The sequence below is a fragment of the Chrysochloris asiatica genome, unplaced genomic scaffold, assembly GCF_000296735.1.
Source record: "Chrysochloris asiatica unplaced genomic scaffold, ChrAsi1.0 scaffold00135, whole genome shotgun sequence".
Taxonomy (NCBI): Eukaryota; Metazoa; Chordata; class Mammalia; order Afrosoricida; family Chrysochloridae; genus Chrysochloris; species Chrysochloris asiatica.
Genome location: NW_006408653.1, coordinates 4,218,820 through 4,240,583, shown reverse-complemented (window position 1 = coordinate 4,240,583; position 21,764 = coordinate 4,218,820). Strand labels below are relative to the sequence as shown.

General features: G+C 49.0%; 3 protein-coding genes across 5 annotated transcripts in view; 1 reads left to right on the top strand and 2 right to left on the bottom strand.

Moving 5' to 3' along the window:
* Positions 1-71: 71 nt before the first annotated feature.
* Positions 72-6,139, bottom strand: ALG3 (ALG3, alpha-1,3- mannosyltransferase). Its single transcript, XM_006869791.1, has 9 exons — positions 5,919-6,139; positions 3,885-3,984; positions 3,658-3,805; positions 3,387-3,547; positions 2,867-2,987; positions 2,302-2,507; positions 2,090-2,166; positions 561-705; positions 72-410 (listed from the first exon to the last, which is right to left on the bottom strand). The coding sequence occupies exons 1-9, from the start codon at positions 6,112-6,114 to the stop codon at positions 248-250; spliced, it is 1,317 nt and encodes a 438-aa protein (XP_006869853.1). The 5' UTR covers positions 6,115-6,139; the 3' UTR covers positions 72-247.
* A 745-nt stretch (positions 6,140-6,884) lies between these two features.
* The window catches only part of ECE2 (endothelin converting enzyme 2), a 47,270-nt gene continuing 32,390 nt past the window's right edge, over positions 6,885-21,764 (top strand). For 2 of the 3 annotated variants that reach the window (XM_006869784.1, XM_006869783.1), the window contains exons 1-2: positions 6,885-7,080; positions 12,931-13,214. In XM_006869784.1, the coding sequence (XP_006869846.1) occupies positions 6,885-7,080; positions 12,931-13,214 (480 nt within the window). Of the gene's footprint in view, positions 7,081-12,930; positions 13,215-13,722; positions 14,136-21,764 lie in introns of those variants that run through there. The other variant, XM_006869789.1, reaches the window with a different exon arrangement.
* On the bottom strand, positions 14,575-16,827 carry CAMK2N2 (calcium/calmodulin-dependent protein kinase II inhibitor 2). Its single transcript, XM_006869790.1, has 2 exons — positions 16,499-16,827; positions 14,575-15,601 (listed from the first exon to the last, which is right to left on the bottom strand). The coding sequence occupies exons 1-2, from the start codon at positions 16,665-16,667 to the stop codon at positions 15,531-15,533; spliced, it is 240 nt and encodes a 79-aa protein (XP_006869852.1). The 5' UTR covers positions 16,668-16,827; the 3' UTR covers positions 14,575-15,530.

Sequence of the window (21,764 nt, the reverse complement as noted above, 5' to 3'; positions counted from 1 at the left end):
GCTCCACTTAGTGCAATGGAAGGGGAGAGAGCCAGTCCCCAGATCCTATGCAATAAAGTGCCTCTTAGGGTTGCCTGAGTGAGTTTTTTATCTGGCCAGTGCATGCCCCTAACACAATGGTCCTGGCACCAGCTGCCCATCCCTCTGGGTAGGCTGCACAGAGATGGGCTTGGCAAGGTTTATTGGAAGGGCACCAAGTCCAGTCCCACCCAGGGTCCTCAGTGGACTGAAGGTGACAGGGAGGATTTCAGTGGGCTTTCTTGCTGCGCTGAACGTTCTTGGGGAAAGGCTGGGGCCCCAGCCAGAGCTGCAACAGGATGACAGCATGGCAGGTATGCAGGGCAGCAGAGCTGCAGGATGTGGATGGGTAGGTATTCCAGGAGAGCTCAATGAGCCCCAGCACCAGCAACCTGGGGATGAGAAGCAGGGTCTAGGCTTTGTCCAGTTCCTGGGGCTATAGCCCTTTGGCTCCTCACAGACATAGCCCCCCACCCACTCCACATCTCAAACTTGAAGAAACCCCTAGCCTTTCCCACTCCCCCATGTTGGCCCAGCCATACCTGAGCAGGTGTGTGAGCCAGCGTGCAGGCATGGCCCACAGGAGGTAGGGCAGTGTGTGGAAATACCAGACGTAGAACTGATAGTGGAGGGAGCGGCTAAAGCAGATGCCAATGAAGTTGGAGGTGAAGAGTGTATAAACGATCTGTATGTAGTGGTCAAGGCCAGTGGCAGGGACAGAAGAGATGGGGTGGGGTAGTCCCAAAGCAGAGGGCTAGAAGTTTGGGAGTTGGAATAGCCCCTTGGCTCTGCCCTTCCTAGCTGTATATCTTTAGGCAAGTTTCCTCACCTCTCTGGACCTGTTCCTCAACCTAATAAGATCCTCAACCTAATAAGAGAAAGTTATACCTAGTGTAACTGCCAAGGGAGTCTTAATCTGTCACTTACTAGCTGTGTGACCATAACAAGTTATTTAACCTCTTAAACAATTTTGCCATAAGTGAGCTAGGATAATAAGAACACATGTCTATCTCAGAGTCTCAAATATTAGAATGTATATACCACAAAGGAGTCTTAGTGTGGCGCTGTGGGATAATGCACTGGACCGCAAGGTCAACAGTTCAAATTCACCAGCTGCTCCATGGAAAGGGTGGCTATGAGTGGGAACCGATTGGAAGGCACTTGACAACAATAACACATACAATGAAATATTACTACGGCATAAAGAGAAATGAAGTCCTGATGTACACTACAACATGGATGAGCCATGAAAACATGCTGGGTGAAATGTCAGTAACAAAAGGACAAACAGTGTATGAGCCCATTTACATGGACTATCTAGACTAAGCAAGTGCATACACACCAGAGTTTATCAGTGGTTACCAGGGGCAGACTGGAGGGTACGGGACAGAAACTCAATGCTTAGGGACCACTGAGCTTCTGTTAAGGGTGATGCTATAATTTGGAAACAGATTAAGAGTGATGGGTGAACAACATGATGAACGTAATTCTCACTGAGCTGTACATGTAAAGATTGTTGAAATGGCTCACTCTTAGGAAAATACCTGGCAGAAGGTGAGCATTAGCTTGGGAGTCCTGGTGTAGCGCTGTAGGATAAGCCCTGGACTGCAAGGTTGGTTTGAACCGCAAGGTCAGCAGTTCAACTCACCAGCCGCTCCTCATAAACTCTACGCAGGGTTGTTATGAACCAACTCGATGGCACTTAGTAACAACAACAGTGGAATATTTAGGATTAAGAATAAAATAGGCTTAAATATGGAACTCACTCAGCACATTGTTTGGTACAGAGAAGGAGCTCTAGGAGCCCTGGAGCTATTACCATTTGGGGCTAACAAACGAGGACTCAAGGAGCTCTGGTAGCGTAGTGGTTACGAATCAGCCTCAAGGTCAGCATTTTGAAACTACCAGCTGTTACGCAGGACGAAGATGAGGCTTTCTGCTCCCGTAAAGATTTACAGCCTCGGAATAGGGTCACTATGAGTCAGAACCGACTCCACGGCACATAACAACCAGGACCCAGTCTCTGCACCAGCAGAGGGCAAAGCTTACCTTCCCACAAGATAAAGGATATGATTGGGTGTGAGTGGCTGGGGTGGAACCTTCCTTTTGGAGGGATCCTTCAGCAGCGACATGATACTTTCCCCTGTCCTGAGGAGAAACTATTTAGATACTTACCAAGCCCCCACGATACGCCAAGTTCTAGACTCAACATCTCCCCTAAGCAGTCCCTGAGGTTTAGACCTTCTTTCCTTCCCCACAAATCTGCCCATGACCCTTTTGTACCTGTGCCACCTGCAGAGGGCAAAGAGCAAGAGTAGGGTGAGGTGAGCTGCCAACAGGCCAAGGTGGAAGGCTCGATGTAGGAAGACGGCCTCAGGAAGGAAGCGCCAATTCACTGTCCAACGGAAGAGAAACTGACGGCCAAGGTCAAAGGAGCGGGATAAATAGCCGACAGGGTTCTCCAACAGGAAGGGCAGCCCGAGTACCACCTGAGGGTGAGTGTGATGTCAGGAGAGCTCAGAGGTTCTCTAATGCCCACCAGGAATCGAAGGACAGTCCACCTCACCCCCACCCCCCAGGCCACAGTCTGGGTCTAAAGAAGTTGCAGAGGCAGGTCATAACCATGTTTTATGTTTGAACTCACCAAGCCATATGTGGACAAAACTAGAAGGGCCCTCAGAGGTCATCTAGTTCAACACCCTCATTTTACCACTAAGCCCAGAGGTAGTAGTTGCTCAGCCCAGAATCAACTCCCAAACTCCCTGCCTCTTGGCATGGGATACAGGAAGGAAGCCAGGCAGAGTGGCCTTCCCTTCATTAGAAAGAGGACGGGACAAGGTGGGGGTACCTGAAGGACAGCACAGATGCCCAGCTTGGGTAGGGCCCTACGGAGGCCAAATTGCATGAGGAGAAGAAACAGTAATCCAGGAGCGAAGAGGAGTACATTCATCTTCACTGAGACCGCCAGGCTGGGATGGACAGGGAAGAGGAGGGAGGGACATCAGTTCCAGGTTCTGTTCATCCTTCCAAAAATGCCACCCCCATTGCCAAAGCAACCACCCCTATTGCCAGCAAGTTCAAGTTTGGGGCTTATACTCAGAACAGTCTGGGCGGAACAGTGGAGGGTCAGATGCCTGATCTCTCTATGCCCAGACTGAGCAAGCATATATTGAGTATTTAGAATATGCAAAGCCCATCTCCAACAATGGATGCTGTCGGGAGGTCAGAAAGAGGGTATGCATGTGTGCTAGAGGGGCTTCCTACAGATCCTGACCGACCACCATTGGCCACTGCCTGTCTGCTGCAGAAAACTGGGGGGATAGAAACAAAGAAAGGGGAGGTGGGGGGCAGAAGGCAGGGGTTATGACCTGAAACAGCAGCAGCCCCAGCCCCACCGCTGGGCCAGCAGGAGGTTGATACTGAGGAAGAGCAGCACCATAGCCACAGGGTCATTGAACAACCGCAGTACGAATATGGAGTGAACACGGTAAGAGGCGCAACACATGAAGAAAAACACGAAGGGAGGTACCTGAGGGGTAGGCACAGTGGGGAACAAGGTCAGCTCATCAGACCCAAGCCATCTACACTCCCTGGCCCTCCCAGGTTTGGGCCCCCTGGCCTCTGGTGTATTGGGCTCACTTTGCAGGTCTGGTGATAGATCCAGAAGACAAGCAGCAAGGTGACCAAGTAGAGCACAGCAAAGATGTGCTGAGCCACACGGATATTAGTGCCCCGGCCAGTGGCATAGTATAGCCCCATAAAGATGTACACAAAGCCAGCTGGGTACCTGGAAGATGAGAAGTATCATGAGCGGAGGCCAGGTCACCCAGCCCAGACCCTACTCAGTCTCTCCTATTCACACTCACACAAGAGGTCCAGTGTCTCCCTGCAGTTGTGTGTAGTCATAGGTACCGTTGATGACACCCTCCACCTCAGCCATGTAGGCCTTCCAGTCGATCTCTGTGTCTGGAAGTGGACAGGATGTTGTGGTTAACGTGAAACCCAGCATTTGACTGTCCTCACACCTCCAGCCCATCAAAGCAGAGTTCCAGATCATTCTCAGGACCTCCATTGCAATCCCCTTGTTAGTGACTCTCTTGTCTGTATCCTCAACCCAGTTCTCTGCAGTGAGTTCCTAATAGCACATACAACTCTCTGAAACCTCTCTCTGGGTAACACCAGGCATCTCAAACTCACTATGTCTATAACTGAACTCATGATCTTCCCTACCAAATCTGCTCCCCTTCCTGAGTCCCATGCATCACACCATCAACCACCCCCCTGTCTAGCTCACAAACCAGGGTATTATCAAATATCTTTGATATTTCCTTGTTTTCCATTCCCATTCACCAAGTTCTACTGATTCTTTTTCTTTCTTCACAGTCTCACAGTTTTCTGGCAGTTGTTATTTCTGTTAAGTTGCCAGCAAGTCAGTTCTGACTCAACAAATCTGAATAGCTATAGCTGGTGGATTTAAACCACCGACCTTGTGGTTACCAGGCCAGTACTTTTCCTATAGTGCCACACCAGGTACTACATATTCAAACTCAGGCCTAACATGATTGCTAGCCTCCAAAGTAATAGCCTCTCAAATAAGTTCCTAGCTTCCACTTTCATCCCACAACACTACAATTTATGTTACATCCTGTAGCCAGATGCTTTTCCTAAAACACAATTCATATCATGTCTATCTACTTAAACCCTTCAATAATCCCCTGAGGCTCTTAAGATAAACACTTATCCTATTTTTAGGGTAGAACCTAAAAGTTAATTGTTTGTGTGATTAACTCAAGATCATTGATAAGAGTTGCAACTGGAACTTAGAAGGTCCCAAGTTCTCACCACCATACTAACAAACTCTTCAACAAGACATTAAAAACCCCTTCATGACTGGGCCCCAACTTCTACAACTAATTTCTCACTACCACCTTCACTTGACTTTTATGCTCCAGCCCTAAAATATAGCTCCTCAAAGGAACAAGTTTCTCTCTTTTTGACTGTTGTTTTTTTGTTGTTTTTTTAAATGAATCCTCTGACTAGATCAATCTTCTCCTTTGTTTTTCCTCAACTGATTAGTTCCTACCTTTCAAGGATAGTGGTGGAGGGGATGGGAAGCTTCCCCTGACTCCTCTGGTCTGACTAAACTGCCCCTCCTATGTCCTTTGTAGCATTCAGTCTTTCCACTCTCACGAGGAATATGATGCATTATAATTGCCTAGAATTCAAGGTGGAAACACATCTATTTTATTCACCACTGTATCATTAGCATCTTTGTTGTTGTTAAGTGCTGTCAAGTTCCTTCTGACTCATAGCAACCTTGTATGTGGCTTTGGAGGCTTTCAATCTTTGCAGGAATAGGGCCTCATCATTCTCCCATGCACTAGCACCTAGTGTTGCACATATATAAATAGGCTTGGATTTTGCAAGAAAGGTAGGTACCTTAATCCCAGTGTCTAGATTCAATCTGGAAAAAAGTCACCAATGGACTCAAATACCAGCGCTTGATAAGGGGCTTTTGAGGCCACAGAATTGAGGAGATGAGAAAGTTCAGACTCGGAAGGGTAAATGACTTGCCCAAAGTCACAGAACAGGCAGTAGCAACCGCATATTAATTAAATTTAGGTCTTTAAAAAAACAAAAACAAACCCTAAGGTCGTCTGACTTCCAAGCTGGTTTTCTTAGCCTAGAAGTCTGTATGTTCAAGCAGAGGGCCTATATCCAGCGTCGCCCCTTCCCTTATGGAAGGCAAAATTAGGATAGAGTTCAGTTTCTGTCGAACAGGCTTAGGGCTCGAGTAAGAGATCTGAGTCTGCAGTCGATGAATGACTGGGTCTGAGTCCTACTTTGGATTGGGAGTTCGAGTTCCCCTCCCGCCCTTCCCCTTCCCTCGGCGCACTCACATGCCACCCTGTGAATGACCCAGAAGGTGATGCCCACCTCCGCTAAGCAGAGGCAGGCGGCCACCAGCAGAGTGTAGCGCGGCTCCACCAGCAGCAGGTGCCGTTCATGCCAAGCGCGCCGCAACCATTGCTCGCAGCGACCCGCCGCCCGAGCTGCTGCACCAGCCCTGCCGCGTTTCCGCAACCCAGCCGCCATGTTGATGGTGCGCCGCCTGTGTGGGCCCGCCACCCAGGAAACTCGACCCTTGAGCATTTAAGTTCCGCTCCCTGATCAGCGTCCCGCCAGACAAAACTGAGTTGTCAGTCATTATTTACCTCATTAAAATAAAAAAATTCCACATGTCTTCCCTGACAGACTGCATGCTGTGTGTGAGAAAGAACCATGTCTTACTCTTTAGTACCTACCTAGCCCTGGGCACGTTATGGAATGAACATTTACCCAAAAAACAACATCCCTGCTCCTCCTCGGCTCACCCAATTTAGCATCAAACTTCGCCTGTATTAGGAATACGAGTACGTGTTTACGCGGGACTCTCCGGGAGAACAAGGGCCGTGTTTGCAACCCCCTCGCCTTTCCTCAGAGCTTTCCGGGTGCTCACTTAAACGATTTGGAAAGAAACTAATTAGTTTATTAGTTTTCCAACGTTTTAATAGAAGGTGACAGTCAAATTAAAAATATTAGAGGGCAGTGACGCGCCCCTAAGTCTGACACCAAGAATGTGGCCCTCAAAGGGGAGTAGACAGTCTGGAAGATCTCATATTTCAAGCCGGAAGATTCTTATAAGAGCGCTCAACAGACGACGGAAGTTCCACGTGTTTGTGTTGAGCAACTGCAGGTGGTTAGCAAGGGTCACCGAGCCCCCGCCCACACACCCTACCCACTGATCAACCACTTAAGGGCGCCAAGCTCCGCCCAAGGGAGCCTGCCCGGTGTACCGCAGGCCTTGCTGGCCTTATGCTGCGAACATGACGTCTCCCCGGGTCCCGCCGTCTCTTCCGGAGTTACCGGAGCGGAATGATGGATACTGCGAGGTCCAATACTGGGACCAGCGCTACCGGAACGCTGCCAACTCTGCTCCCTACGAGTGGTTCGGAGACTTCTCCTCCTTCCGTGCCCTTCTGGAGTCAGAGCTGCGACCAGAGGACCGGATCCTCGTGCTAGGTGGGTAGCTCCGGGGTGCAATTGACTGGATCGCCCACCTTCCTCCTGCCAGCCCCAGTCTGAAGCCAAGATCCTGGCCAGGGCAAACAGGAACCAAGAGATTCTCAGTCTGCCCCTCTCACCCGGCTAGGAACTCTGGGGCTGAGTGTGATCTGGGACTCAGTTCCGGACCCTCAGGAGGCAGCCTCAGGCCCTGGAAAGCTCGGGAGACCTGATGCAAGTCCCAATGCTAGTAGTTTGTATGATTTAGGACAAGTCCTGAACCCGTTCTGAGCTTCATATCTTCATCTGTAAAATGAGACTGCGAAATCAAGATCGATAAGGCACGTGCACACACCTCAAGCATAAAACCTAGAGGTTTTTCTTTTGTACTTTTGGGATCCAAGAGCCAGTGTCACTTAGAGTTATCATCTCTCCACTCGACAAACCCTGGCACTAGGTCCTTTGCTCTGTGTATTCTGAGGGGAGAGCAGCGCCTTCTGTGGCCAGAAGGGATAGTGCAGCCGAAATTGGCGCGATTCCCCAGAGGAAAGAAATGTGCGGATTGGAGGCGTGTCTCTGAAGTCCAGTCGCTCCCTCGGGGTTCTTTCTTACTGTCAGCCTTGGAGTCTCCAGTGATGTTTGATTGTGCAACAGGTTTCCTTTCAATTATAGTTCTTCTATATTTTCCCCTTTCAAAACCGTTGTTATTGTTGTTATGTGCCATCGAGTTGGGTCCGACCCATAGCGACCCTGTACAGGGTTTCCGAGGGTGTAAATCTTTACGGGAGTAGAAAGCCTCATCTTTCTCCCGCGGAGCAGCTGGTAGTTTCGAACCCCTGACCTTAAGGTTCGCAGCCCGATTCGTAACCACTACGCTACCAGAGCTCCTTTCAAAGCCGTAGGATTTCCCAAAGCTGTAAATCTTTACGGGAGCAGAAAGCCTCATCTTTATCCCTCGGAGCCGCGGTGGATTTGAACTATCCACCTTGCAGTTAGCAGTTCAGTGTTTATCATACAAAGCCGTACCAGGACTCATATGTATAGATATAGATATAGATAGATGTTGTTAAGTGCCGTTGAGTCAGTATTTGTTGATGTTATGTGCTGTGGTATTTCATAAATATAAAACATATATAATGAAGTGTGTATGTAAGGTATAAATAATAAATCTAATAATATGTATACCCTACTCAATTTAGAAAATGGAACATTTCTAGTATTAAAGAGGAAGTGAATCTACTGGTTAATCTAGTGGTTGAGAATTTGGCCTCTGGAGGCAGCTAATTATGTTGGAATCTTGGCTCTGCTGACACTAGTTGTGTTATCCTGAACAAAATACTTAAATATCTGTAAAGATATTAAAGGATTTATGAGGTAAGATGATTACATGAGAATGAGAGAAACCGAGAACAATGCCAGGCAAATACAAAGGTTTCAGCCTGAAGAGTCACAGGTTTAGACTGTTAGAAGGAAATACACATTAAAACCTGAGGGATACACAGGAAATGGTAAGGGGATCTGGCAGAGCACTGAGTGGTGGTATGGGAGTGCCTTCTGACTCCAGAGCTTCTTCCTCTCTGGTTAAACCATGAAGATGGGTATAGACAACACAGAGGGGCTTCTAGAACTCTGGTAAAAATCATCACATTGATATAACTTAAGACAGAATGTCACCACTGAAGATGGGTGAGCCTCTTGAAGACTGGAGACTATTTGTTGTTGGTAAGTGCTGTTGAGTTGGTTCCAACTCACAGCAACCTTGTAAAGGGTTTCTAAGGAGAGGCTGGTGGGTTTGAACCACTGACCTTGCAATTAGCAATCCATTTGCTTATCCTATAGTGTTACACCAGGAGGCAGTTTAGCATAAGTGGTTTAAGGTCTCTGGTTCTGGAGTTAGACAGGCCTGGCCCGCACCCAAATGATCATGTGACTTGGAGAAAGGTCTTTTTGCACTTAGAGCAGCTTCAGTTTTCCCACATAGTTAATGGAAATGGTAATAATAATGTAGTTGGAGCCATTGTTAGTGAAAAAGAGGGGCTGCAACAATGGGCTCCATCATAGCAACGATTATGAGGATGGTGCAGAACTGGGCAGTATTTTGTTCTTTTGTTATGTGGGGTCGCTATGAGTTAGAACCAACTAGACTGCACCTAACAACAACAGCTATGAAAATAAACTAAAATGCTTGCCATAGGAACTGGTGCTCATTGACTATTACTGAAACTAGGAGTCAGACAGTTTATTCAGGACTGTTCAGAGGACAGAGTGTCCTGCCTATGGCTAAAATACCCTCGTGGCAAGGGAATGCATCTGAGTGGTACTACTTCACTGTCATTACACTTCTGTGATTCTCCCTCCTTGTTTAGTTCTGTACTTCAAAGAAGTCTTCTGATCATAATTTTAATTCTCATTTAGATTTCCTTTAGGAGAGCTTGGAGTCCTGGGGTGGCCCTGGAGGATAAGCACTGGACTGCAAAATCAGTTTGAACTACGAGGTCAGTGGTTCAAACTCACCAACTGCTCCTCTGAAACCCTACACAGGGTCGCTGTGAGTCAGAAACAACTTGACAGCACTTAACAACAACAATAGGGAGATCTTGGAGTCCTGGTATGGCGCTGTAGGATAAGCATTGAGCTGTTAACTACAACATCAGCAGTTCAAATTCACCAGCTTCTCCTTGGAAACCTTATAAAGGGTCACCATGATTCGGAACCAACCCAGCAGCACTTAACGACTTAGGGAAAGCAGGAACTGACTGGATAATTCAACTGCCCAGTCACCATTCTGGTTATTTCACAGTCATAAATTAGTGAACTAGCATTCTAGCTTCTACTTCAGTCTCTTGGTATTGGGTTGTTGTTGTTAAGTGTCATTGAGTTAGTTCCAAATCATGTATAGGGTTTCTCAAGAGCTTCTGGTAGATTTGAACCACTGACCTTATGGTTAGCAGTCTTGTGCTTATCCTACAGCGCCACACCATGACTCCTGGTATTGGGTTAGCATCTATATATCTTTAGGCCCCATCTGATGAGTTCTTGGGCTCTGGACCAATTCTTTAGGGCCTTAGGGAGGCAATGTCCTTTCTAAGACCCATCTTAGTTGATCATTGTTAATCACTGAGGCAGCAGAGCCAGAAATTGCTGATTTATGAGCATGATTGGCCCTGTGGTCTGGTTTTGTTCTCCCTTCATTTTTGGTAAAGTTCTCTTGGAAGATGCCATTCTGTACCAAGGGGGAAAAAGAGAGATCTGGAGTTGTCTATAATTGGTCAGAGCTCTGAAGGCATGTGAGGTCAGGTGTGGGGATGATAAATAGATTGCAGATCAGAGAATGCAATGGGATTTCAGCCTGATACTAAGTTAGTTAGGGTTTTCTGGGCAGCCATTCCCCACCCCTGGGGAGCTCTGATAGCATAGTGGTTACAAATCAGGCTGCGAACCGCAAGGTCAGCAGTTCGAATGAGGCGTTCTGCTCCCGTAAAGATTTACAGCCTTGGAAACCCTGTACAGGGTCGCTATGAGTCGGAACCGACTCCACGGCACACAACTACCACGCCACCACTCCCCACCCCAGCCCCATGTGGTATATCCACCAGAGTTTATTGTGGTTCTAATGTGGAGAAGCACATGTTGTCTTTTTCCCAGAGGAGATTGTCCTCTTCTGAACCCCAGGGCCTGAGGAGGAACATGAGAAGGAGCAGCTGAAGACTGGTCAGTTGCCTCTAAGTGCCCTGTCCAGGTTCCAAACCCTGCTAGATTAAGGCTATCCTGCAGCTGATCCTGTGATCCTCTTAGAAAGGCAAATAGAGATTAAAGGCAACCTAATCCCCAAAGCTGGGGATCCCTACGTGAAACCCACAAAAGCTATCATCTAGTCCTATTCTCAGGCTGAAACTGGCCACAGGGGGACCTGAAAGAGGCCAAAGATCTAAGGAGGTCATGCTTATTGAGCTATGGATTCACATCTACCCCTTGAACCTCCACATCTTCTCTAAACTGACACTGCCCTCTTTAGAACTGCTTTCCAGGTACTTCCTGCCGTAATGTGTGATTTTTCAAGCTGGCTTGCTTGTCGACTTTCCTGAAACCTTTGTTCTTCGTCCTTGGTTCCTGGGGGATAACCACTAAGCCCTTGGGATTTCCTCAATAATTTGGTTTACTCTAATGAAGTAACTCTTGGATCAGGGCTGGTTATGCCAGAAGATCCGCCAGGTGACAGCAGTCTGATCTCAGGGGATAGAGGCTAGAGGTTGAGCTCAACCACAAATGCCGTGAGTGATTAAATCAATTGTGCCTATGTATTGAAAACCCCAAGGAAAACTCTGGACACTGCGGCTTGTGGACCTTCCTGGTTGGTGAAAGCCATCAATGCTCAGGAGAATGGAACACCTCTTGGGACATGGAAGCTTCACGTTAGGGGATCCTTCCAGACCTCACTTTTTGTATCCCTTTCTATGTATCCTTTTGGCTATAACAAAACTGCAGCCATAGATATAGCACTTTCCTAAATTCTGTCAGTCATTGTAGCAAATTATTGAATACAAAGGAAAAGTACGAACACTGAATTTGTAACCAGTAGGTCCTAAGTGAAGAAGGCCTGGGACAACCCCCAAGCTTACAACCGATGTCTTAAGTGGGAACCCTGAAATTTGTGGCCAGCAGGTCATAAGTGAAGGCCTCATGAGAATCCCTCATCTTGAGGCTGGTATCTGAAGTCGTTGGTAGACTTGGCAGTCTAGATAGATTGCTGTCCCTTTTAACTTGTGAGATCTGAACTAGCTCTAGTGGTTAGAGTCAGAAGAAATGCATTTGTAGTTGGTATCAGAGAAGATATTTAAGAGTATGTATCAGGAGAAGACACAGTCACAAACACAGACTTTCTTGTAGCCTACTGTGTAGTAGTCACCAAATGAATTAAAAGGGATTATCAGTTATTAAAGAATGATCGATTCCACTGTGTGTCCTTTCCTGGTTTCCTCTTCACTTCTTATCTCTGCCTTCTGTCAGCAGAGATAACCTGAGAAGCACTAGGGTGATATTGATATTATTCTAATAATAATATGCTGGTATTAAGTGCCTTCAAGCCGGTTCTGACTCATAGCAACCCTGTATAGGGTATCCAAAGAGCAGCTGGTGGGTTTGAACCACCAACATTGTGGTTAGCAGTGCTTATTCTACGCTGCCACATTAGGACTTCAGTGATAATAGCACGATAGTAATATTAAATATGCCCTTGTGGCACAATGATTAAGCACTCAGCTACGAACCAAAAGTCAGTGGTTCAAACTTACCAGCCGCTCTGTGGAAGAAAAGATCTGGCAATGTGCTCTCATACAAACTGCAGCCTAGGAAACCTTATGGAGAAAGATGGCACACAACCATAAAAGCAGCTAATATTATTATCCTAATAATACCAATATTCTCCCCATTCTGAGTCTTAGGAAACTTGTGTCTCAAAATACTGAATGATTTGCATGGCCATGTGACTAGGGATAGCAGAACCCAGATCTTTGGACTCCTAAGTTCAGAGCTCCAACTACTCCCCAGCTGTTAAGTCCTTTAGTGCACCACCTCCTGCGTGTGAGCAAAGTATTGTTATCTTCCTTTTTCTGCATAGGAAATCCAAATTTTGAGTATTCAAACAATTTGCCCTAGTTCAAGCAGCTAGGAAAAGTGCAGCCAGGATTTTAGTCCATATATATGTGACTCCAAAGCTCGAGCTCTCTCCTCTACTACACAGCTTCACCTTCAGTGCTAGAGAGTTTGGACTTAGAGAAAATGGAGCCAACAATGGATGGATACTCAGGAGGAGATAAGAACCCAAACTAACTCAGTCCTTCTGCCACCCCACTCCTTTCTCACCCTCAGGCTGTGGGAACAGTGCCCTGAGCTATGAACTATTCCTCGGAGGCTTCCCTGATGTGACTAGTGTGGACTACTCATCAGTAGTGGTGGCCGCCATGAGGGCTCGCTATGCCCATGTGCCCAAGCTGCGCTGGGAGACCATGGATGTACGGGCACTGGACTTCCCCAGTGGTTCCTTCGACGTGGTGCTTGAGAAGGGCACACTAGATGCCTTGCTGGCTGGGGAACGGGATCCCTGGACGGTGTCCTCTGAAGGTGTCCACACTTTGGACCAGGTGCTAAGTGAGGTGAGGGAGCAACAAAAAGGAAGGCAGACCAAGAAGTGGGAATGAAGTGTTGAGGTGTCAGAAGATTGGAACTCAGAAGCCAGAAGGGGGCATGGTTTGGACCAAGTGGTGGGCCATTCTCATGAATGTGGGTCCTGGAAGAAAGAAGAGAGTTCATCTGGCTCAAGATTGGAGGGGACTAGAGGGCTATGCTCACATAGGCTGATGATTGGCTCCTCGGTTGCTATAGGGATGAGGCAGCAACCAGGTATTAAACAGGTGACACAGGCTGAGAGGGTAAGCATTTACACAGACTCTAATGCTCCTACATATCTAGAATATAGCCCTCTTTCCATGGACTGGCCAGGGAGCAGGGGAAAGGGGCTCACTCTATTCCCAGAGAAAGCACAGAGCTTCCTGATATAGGATGATAGTGCTTGAAGTTTGGCTGAGAGGATATCTGGGCCCATACTTACCTGAGGACCAACAGATGGCTTCTTCACTGACAGCTTCATTGTTCTCCTTGCAGGTGAGCCGCGTGCTGGTTCCTGGAGGCCGGTTCATCTCACTGACGTCTGCTGCCCCTCATTTTCGGACTAGGCACTATGCCCAAGCTCGTTATGACTGGTCCCTGAGGCATACAACCTATGGCAACGGTTTCCATTTCTATCTCTACCTCATGCACAAGGGTGGGGAGCTAAGTGTGGCACAGATGGCTGTGGGAGCACAGATCTTCTCACCCCCCAGTCTCCTAACCTCACCTTGTTTCCTCCAAGACTCAGATCATGAAGACTTCCTCAGTGCCATTCAGCTGTGAGGCCAGAATCATAATCCTCCAGCCCTCCCTGCCTTTCTGCGCTAGACTTCTTGGGTTGTTGGAATTCCTGACTTTAGGACTTGGGGTTGGATTCAAGGTGCTCAAATCTCAAGGGCCTCAGGCCTCATAAAAGTCCATGTGAACCAATATATCTCAGGTCAAGCTTCTGTTTTCCTTCTTAGGTTCCTCAGTTTTCTCCTAGATTCTCCAAACACCTTCCCCCAAATTCTTCACCCACCAATGATTTATCCTCTGGGGCAAAGATCAGCACAGCTCTTCTGCATACCAGTCTAGAAGACCCACTTTCTTGGGGTCTATTACCACATCCAATTGATAGTAATACACAAGAGGCTGTAGACTTTGAATCTAGATAGCATTATGCTGTTGTCCTAGCCCCAGCTCCATTGACATGTCCTGCTTAGATTGTACTGGCACCTTCTTTGGGAACCCTCCTCAGCCAGCATCATGCACCTGAAATCCCCAAATATCTGTTCCCTTCCCCCCTCCCAAAAAAGGGGGGCAGTTTTGCCTGAATCCTGAGCAGACAGAAACAGCTGCCACACACACAGGGAGGTCTGTGTTTATTCACACACTCCTGGTACAGTGAGGATGAAGGAACATGTACAAAGGACACCCTATGTTAAGAACATCTCCAGGGCCATAGGTGTCATCCGTAGGTACAGAGCAGTCCCAATTTGGGTCCCCAGGGACAGGACACAGGGGTCCAAGGTAAAATCAAGTCTGGGCCTGTGGAAGATGATACCTTGTGGGGGGGAAGTCTGCGAGAGCCATCTGGGGTCTGGCCTGGGCAGACTGGTCATGTGGTTGGTTATCATGTTGGGGACTTGTCCCACCCCAGCCTCAACACCTATCTATCTGCCAGGCGCAGAAGAGCGAGACTGAGACCTTTGGGGGAGGGCACAAACCATGAGCGGAGCCAGTAAACAAAGAGTCGGATATAAAAATACAAATGTGCTGAGGAAGTCCCTTAGAAAGAGGCTGAGGATGGGGTAACGTCAGACTGGGGTGGAGGTGAGGAGCGGCCCTGAGGGCTGGGCTCGGGTGGGAAGCTCATGCAAATACGCAGCCAAACATCCCTGGCCGCGCACGCGGTCCGACGCCAGCCGATCGCCTGGTCTGCAGACCAGAGCTACCGGAGGGGGGCGGGGCAGGGGAGCCGTGCGGGAGGGGGTGGGCCGGGGGCTTGGGGCCGCGGATCTCCGTGTCCGTTCCAGTGTGCGGGGTGGGGCTGCGGCCCGAGGTTCTAAAGTGCATGAACGCGGCAGCGGGCTTCAGGCCGGCCCGTGCCGCTGCTATCGCCGCCGCCGTGGTGCTGAAGAGGACAGCTCCGGAGTGACTGGCGGCGGCAACAACATCGACCCGGCGGCGGCAGCGCGGCCCTGAAGCCCCCGCCCGCGGGCGCCTGGGCCGGGGCGGGTGTCGCCGGCAGCCGCATCACCGGCCCGCGCTCCTGGCCGCTGCGGGGCTGGGCCCGGAGCCCGCCGCCCGAGCCGGCACGTCTACACTCCGGACGGTGGCTTCTCCCCCATCCCCTTCAGAACGTCGTCTATCCGGTCATCCTCGATCACCACTGCGCAGGGAGAAAGCGCGTCAGCCGCGCGGCCTCGGGGGGCGGTGGCGAGAGTGGACCCTGCATCCTCGCACCCCCGCGCAGCTTCGGCCGGTGTCCCATAGATGCCCCTTGGGCCCCGTGCCATGGAATGCCCTCCCCATACCGACTCTCCAGCAGACTCAGTCTACCAGGCCTCACTCCCACAGACCCTCGCCAGTGTCTATGACGGAACGCCCCACTATCAAAGGCCATTCAACCTCCCAATCCAAATGCTCCTTGCCGCCTGAACCCTGCGCCATCTGAGCTCAACAAAAACCTTTTGCTATGAGACTCCCCCTCCTTCGACCCTCATTTCAAGAAAAACCCCTCATCACCTGCGAGTAAACTAAATCTGCAGCCAGTCCAACCCTCTCCCTATCCTATTCTTGCCGCTTGAACCCCTTCTTAGATCTTGGAACTAACAGAGCCCCTACCCACTCAAACAACCAGGACAACCGAATCCCAGCCTCCCTGCCCTCTCTCCAGTCGGACACTTCTCTGGACCCGAAGGAACCTTCGTTAGCATCCCCAGACTTAGTGTTTGATCTGAAAGAACCGGCCAGTCACCCTGCATCCCCGCTTCCAAGCAGCCCAAATGCCCCACCGGCCCCTCCCCCTCGCCCTGGTCCCAAGGCTCGGCTTCCAGAGGTGGCGAGCATTGAATCCGGGGCACTGCGTTCCCAGGAGAGGGTAAGAGAGGGACACACACAACACTGCAGCGGGGACACCCCCCCACCCCCCATGCCCGGGCCGGAGAAGCAGCTGGATGCGCTGGGCTGCGGCAGGAGTTGCGGGCGCTCGGCGGGGACGGCAGGCATGAGATACCCAGAGGAAGGTTTCTGGGTCAGGCGGCGACTCCGGACCCTGGTCCCGTACCTCGCTTGGCTCGGCCGATCTGGCCCAGCTTAGGGGGTCGTTTGGCCTGGTTGCCCGCGAAGAAAGAGTTGGTGTCCTGCAGGCGGCAGCTGAAGGAGAGGTCGGAACCCTCGGGATCGGCGCCGAAGCGGCCCATCTTGTCCTCGCTATAGGGCAGGATCTCGGACATGTTGGGCGCGGGGCGGGCGCTGGACTGCGGCGGGCGGCGGGCTAGGTGCCGAACCGGCCCTAGCTCAGCGGGGGAGCCGGCGGAAGGATGAAGTCATGCAGCATCCGGGGCTGCGGAGCCAAGCGCGGCCTCCTCCCCCGCGCCTCCGCCTCCCGGGCCGCTGGGCAGGCGGCGGCGGCAAGGACCGGGCGGGGGCGGGGGCGTTGTGCGGGGGGCGGGGGTGGTGGCGGCGGCAAGAGCGGAATGACGATGAGCGCCCGACTGCGGCAGAGCGCGGCCAGGGGGGCGGGGCTAGCTCAGGCCAGCGGGAGAGGCGGAGCCGGGGGCCGAAGCGGGCTTCGCTCTCTGTGGAGGGGAGGGGCTGCAAGGGTAGGGTCCCTCACAATGGCGGGAATGGCTGACTCGGGGACTGGGGGACCCATACTAGCTAGTGGAGGCGGGCTCTGGCAGACAAAGGGGGACAGGAGTGAGCCTTGCCCCCGAGGGACAGGGGGAGTGTCAGGCACTGAGACTAGAACCAGCGAGCGAGGGGAACCTACAATGGAGACTAGGAGTTGGGGGTGTGAAGCAGGAAGGCGGGAACACGGGAAACTAAGTGGTGGAGGAGCCGTACACTGAGCGAACCCTCAGAACGCGGGAAGAGCTCAAACCAGTCATCCTCCAGCAGTTGGCGAGCTCTTGAATCCACCAGTTCTGCTTGTCTTAAACTTCGGGGTTCTGTGTGTCTCTGTCTCATCAATATGTGTCTGACTGTCTCCTGTCTGTGTCCCATATCTTTTTCTGTGTGTCGTGGTCTTTGCCTACGTCTGTCCCTTATATTTCTGCCTCTCTGTTTTTCGGTCTCCAAGCTTGACCCCAGTATATATGTGTCACTGTGTCTCTATCTCCTGAGTATCAGTGTATCTCTTTCTTTCCTGGGGCGGGCGGGGTCCCCGGGGTCCCCATAACTGGACCCTCGTAGCCGGTACCAGTACAGGCCTCCCCAGCTACTGGCCCCGCAAGTAGGGCTGAAGGTGCCCAACACGCGCACCTCCCTGGGCCCGGAAGAACCGTGCCGCCAATGCAGTGTTGTTGTTATTGTTGTTATTGCTAAGTGCCGTGGAGTCGGTTCCGACTCATAGCAACGTAGGAGGACTGAATGGTTGCGTCGCGAGGAGCGCCCTAGCTGTAGGTGACGCGGGGAAGCCTGGAGCGCCTGAGGACGCTCGGCGCGCGCGGGTATGTATCGGAAGACAGCCCCACTTCCCCGCCCGGGTTGCAGGAATCACGTGACGGTCAGCTACGCATCCACAAGAACACACCCTCTTCTCCCTCCCCGCCTTCAGCCCCCACCTCTTCAAACACCCCCTCACACTATCCGTCAGTGGCAGCGTCACCTGCTTTCGAGCGCACAGGGCTCTGGCTCTGGCGCAATCTCTGGCCTTGTGGGGGGAGGGGGAAGAGTGTCTTTCACACTGGGCGATAGTGACCATAAGGCTGATGAAGATAATAATCACCTTGTCCACCCAGTCTACACCTTAGGAAGGGTCTCCACTGTCCCTAGAGTGTTTTCCTCACATCTTCCTGCTAAATTATACCACTAGGGAAGTTGCCTAGGCTCTAACCTGGTGGTCTGACTCAGGCCTGCACTGAGTCTCCTTCTAACACTCTTCGCTGTGAGGTCCAGAAACACAGAGGTTTGAGGCGAATGCTGTAGTGGCTGTCCTCAGGGAACTGGAGGAGTGCTAGTCACACCTTCCTTCATGTCTCAGTCACTGGGATGAAATTGGAAGAGAGACAAGATTCTGGGCTGCTAAGAAAGAGTCCAGAAAATTACACACACATACTCCAGGGGGCTCCCTGGAAGTTGTCCAGCAATGGATTCCAAGACTGGCTGTGCTACCTACTGTGTGACCTTGAACTGGGAGCCCATGATTATGATTTTTTAAAAATTCATTTGTGCTTGTAAATTCTAAGGAGAATATGAAAAAACCATGCTACACCTTCACTAGATATACTTCCTGTCTTTTTTCTTTGTGTTTACATAGTATACATATGGTTCTGAGCCTCCATGTTCTTATCTGAAGCATGTTGTTGTTAGGTGCCTTCTGACTCATGGTGACTCTATGCAAAACAGAATCAAACACTGGCCAGTCTGTGATATCTTTAGAATTGTTTGAACCTATTGCTGCTGCCACTGTACCAGTCCATCTCGTTGAGGGTTTTTCTCTTGTTGGATGACCCTCTACTTTAACAAGCATGATGTCCTTCTCCAAGGACTGGACCATCTGATAACTTCAAAGAATGAGAGGCGGAAGTCTCACCATCTTGGTGTCTAAAGAACATTCTGGCTATACTTTTTCCAACATAGCTTTGTTTGTTCTTTTGGCAGTTCATGGTACTTTTTATATTCTCCTTCAATAATAACTCAAATGCATCAATTCTTTTCCAGTCTTCATTATTCATTGTCCAACTTTCACATACATATGAGGCTATTGAAAATACCATGGCTTGGGTCAGGTGCATCTTAGTCCTCACACTGACATCTTTGCTCTTAAACAATTTAAAGAGAACCTGTGCAGCAGATTTGTCTAATGCAATATGTCATTTGGTTTCTTGACTGCTGCTTCTATGAATTTGATAGTGGATCCAATCAAAATAAAGTCTTTGATGACTTCAATCTTTTCTCTAATTATCATGTGGTCCAGTGGTGACAGTTGTTTTCTTTACGTTGAGGAGTAACCTATTCTGAAGGCTGTGATCATTGATCTTCATCAGTAAGTACTTCATGTCCTCTTCACTTTCAGTAAGCAAGGTTGTATATTCTGCATATGGTGACAGACTATGTACTGATTTTAAACCAGTTAGTGTCCCCTTGTTCTGTCTAAACGACTGCCTCTTGGTCTATGTAATGGTCCTCACAAGCACAATTAAGTGATCTGGAATACACATTCTTCACAATGTTATGCATAGTTTGCAAGGATCCACACAGTCAAAAGCCTTTGCATAGTCAATAAAGCACAAATAAACGTATGTCTGGTAATCTTAGCTTTCAGCGAGATCCATCTGATGTCAGCAATGATATCCCTGGTTCCACATGGTAATGGCTAGATTTTTGTGTGATTTCTGTTACTTTTCTGAGGACTATTTTTATTAATGGCTGGAGGCTGCTACTGATCTGGACAAGACAGAGAAGATAAATAAGGTTCCTGCTGTTCCAGAGACCCTTAAGAAAAAGCGAAGGAATTTTGCAGAACAAAGATCAAGCGCCTGAGAAAGAAATTTGCCCAAATGATGCTTCCAAAAGCAAGGAGGAAACTTATCTATGAAAAAGCCCAACACTTCAGAGATCAGCTCAAGAAGATAAGCCAAATATTACAACAAAATGTGCAAAGATCTGGAATTAGAAAACCTAAAAGGAAGAATATGTTCAGCATTTCTCAAGCTGAGGGAACTTAAGAAAAAATTCAAGCCTCGACTTTCGTTATTGAAAGATTATCTGGGCAAATTATTGAATGATGCAGAAAGCAACAAGAGAAGATGGAATGAAAGAAGGTAAACACAGAGGAACAGAGCCAGGTGGTGGGAAGGTCAGATAGATTACAGGATAAAATAGACTGTCTTAAATGGAGGGAAGAATTAATGGAATATAAGGTAACCACAACAATGGGGTTGGGGTGGGGGTTTTTGATTGGGTGTTGGGGAGGGCAATACAAGAAGGGGGAGGAGGTGGAAGAACAAGATAGAGGAACACTGAGATAGGTGTGCAAGTCCTAAGTGAGGCAGAGGTAAATAGTGATACATGCTGAACCTTGGAACAATAGGGCTCTGGGATACAGGGATCTATGTATAGTATGAAGAGAAGAAATAATACTAAAATGCTTGACTGCCTTATGAATATTAGTTTCCATTTCCTACTATTGTAAAATAGACACTTGAGTGGGATAGAAAGGAATGTTGGGAAACATGATTAGAGAAAACTTGTAAGCCTGTCTTCAGCCTGTAACTGATTGGAATACCTAAATGGGGGTTTTGAACTTGCCCAGTGAAATAGGCCTCTTGCAAAGCCTTTGCAGGGTATAGGACCTTAGGTGTAATCCTGAGTCTCATACAGAAGCTTCGAAGGTGGGACATTCCCACTAGCAAGGACAAGCAGACCAGCCTGGAACAGCTACAGTGACAGAAGATAAATCTTCAAAGAAAGATCATCAGGAAAAACCCAAAACAAAAATGTCAGCATGATTGGCTACTACAAGAAAAAGCAAGCTGTTCATCAGGAAGCCATCAAGGCAAGCAATCAAGTTACTTCAGGACAAATTCCCCTCTAAGACTGAAACTCAAAGGGAACACACAAACAAGCATGTAAGCTTGCTGGTGACCACATTGATCTACTGGTGAGTGGAAGAGAGTAAAAGGCAGCAATGAAGAAATGGGCTGAGTTCAATGACAGTCTATTGACTCCCACTGACCTGGAGATGAGAGAGAAAAGAGGAAGGACTGGTTGGTCCAAAGTGTGGTGAGTCCTGAGGACATTTGAGCCCATGGACAAGGACATCGCCACAGAGGACTAGAGCTGAGAGTGAAACATCCAGCTGATATGAAGTGAGGGGAGATGCACAAGAACACCCAAACTTGCAGACAGTACCTATTTGACCTAGCCTCGATGGCTCAATAACCAGAACTCACTTGACTAGAGGAAGATGACCAAAAAAAATTTTTTTTGGATAAAGGAAACAAGGGTAAATTGCTACAATTTGATGAACCTGAGCTATACTCAGAGAGGTAGTTACTCTAAATACCAAAAGACAGAGAAGGCGTCTTCACATCAAGTATCAATGCTATCCCCTCCGTACACAGGGTAGATAGCGATGGGCAACTTAGACACTGGCTACCTAAAATGAGAGGACAATAAAGGCATGAACTGACTGGCTTACAAAGTTTCAAGAGGGAGTTTAGTTTAAGAGAATAGGGGGAAAGAAAGAGCCCCCGCTGAATAGATTTCATTTTGTCTAGATGGGTCTGGTGAAAAGAGATGAGGATAAGATTTGTATGATTCAATAGTGAATAATTGTTATCATGACTAATTGCAACTGTCACAATTGTAAAGGTAGAAGTTTT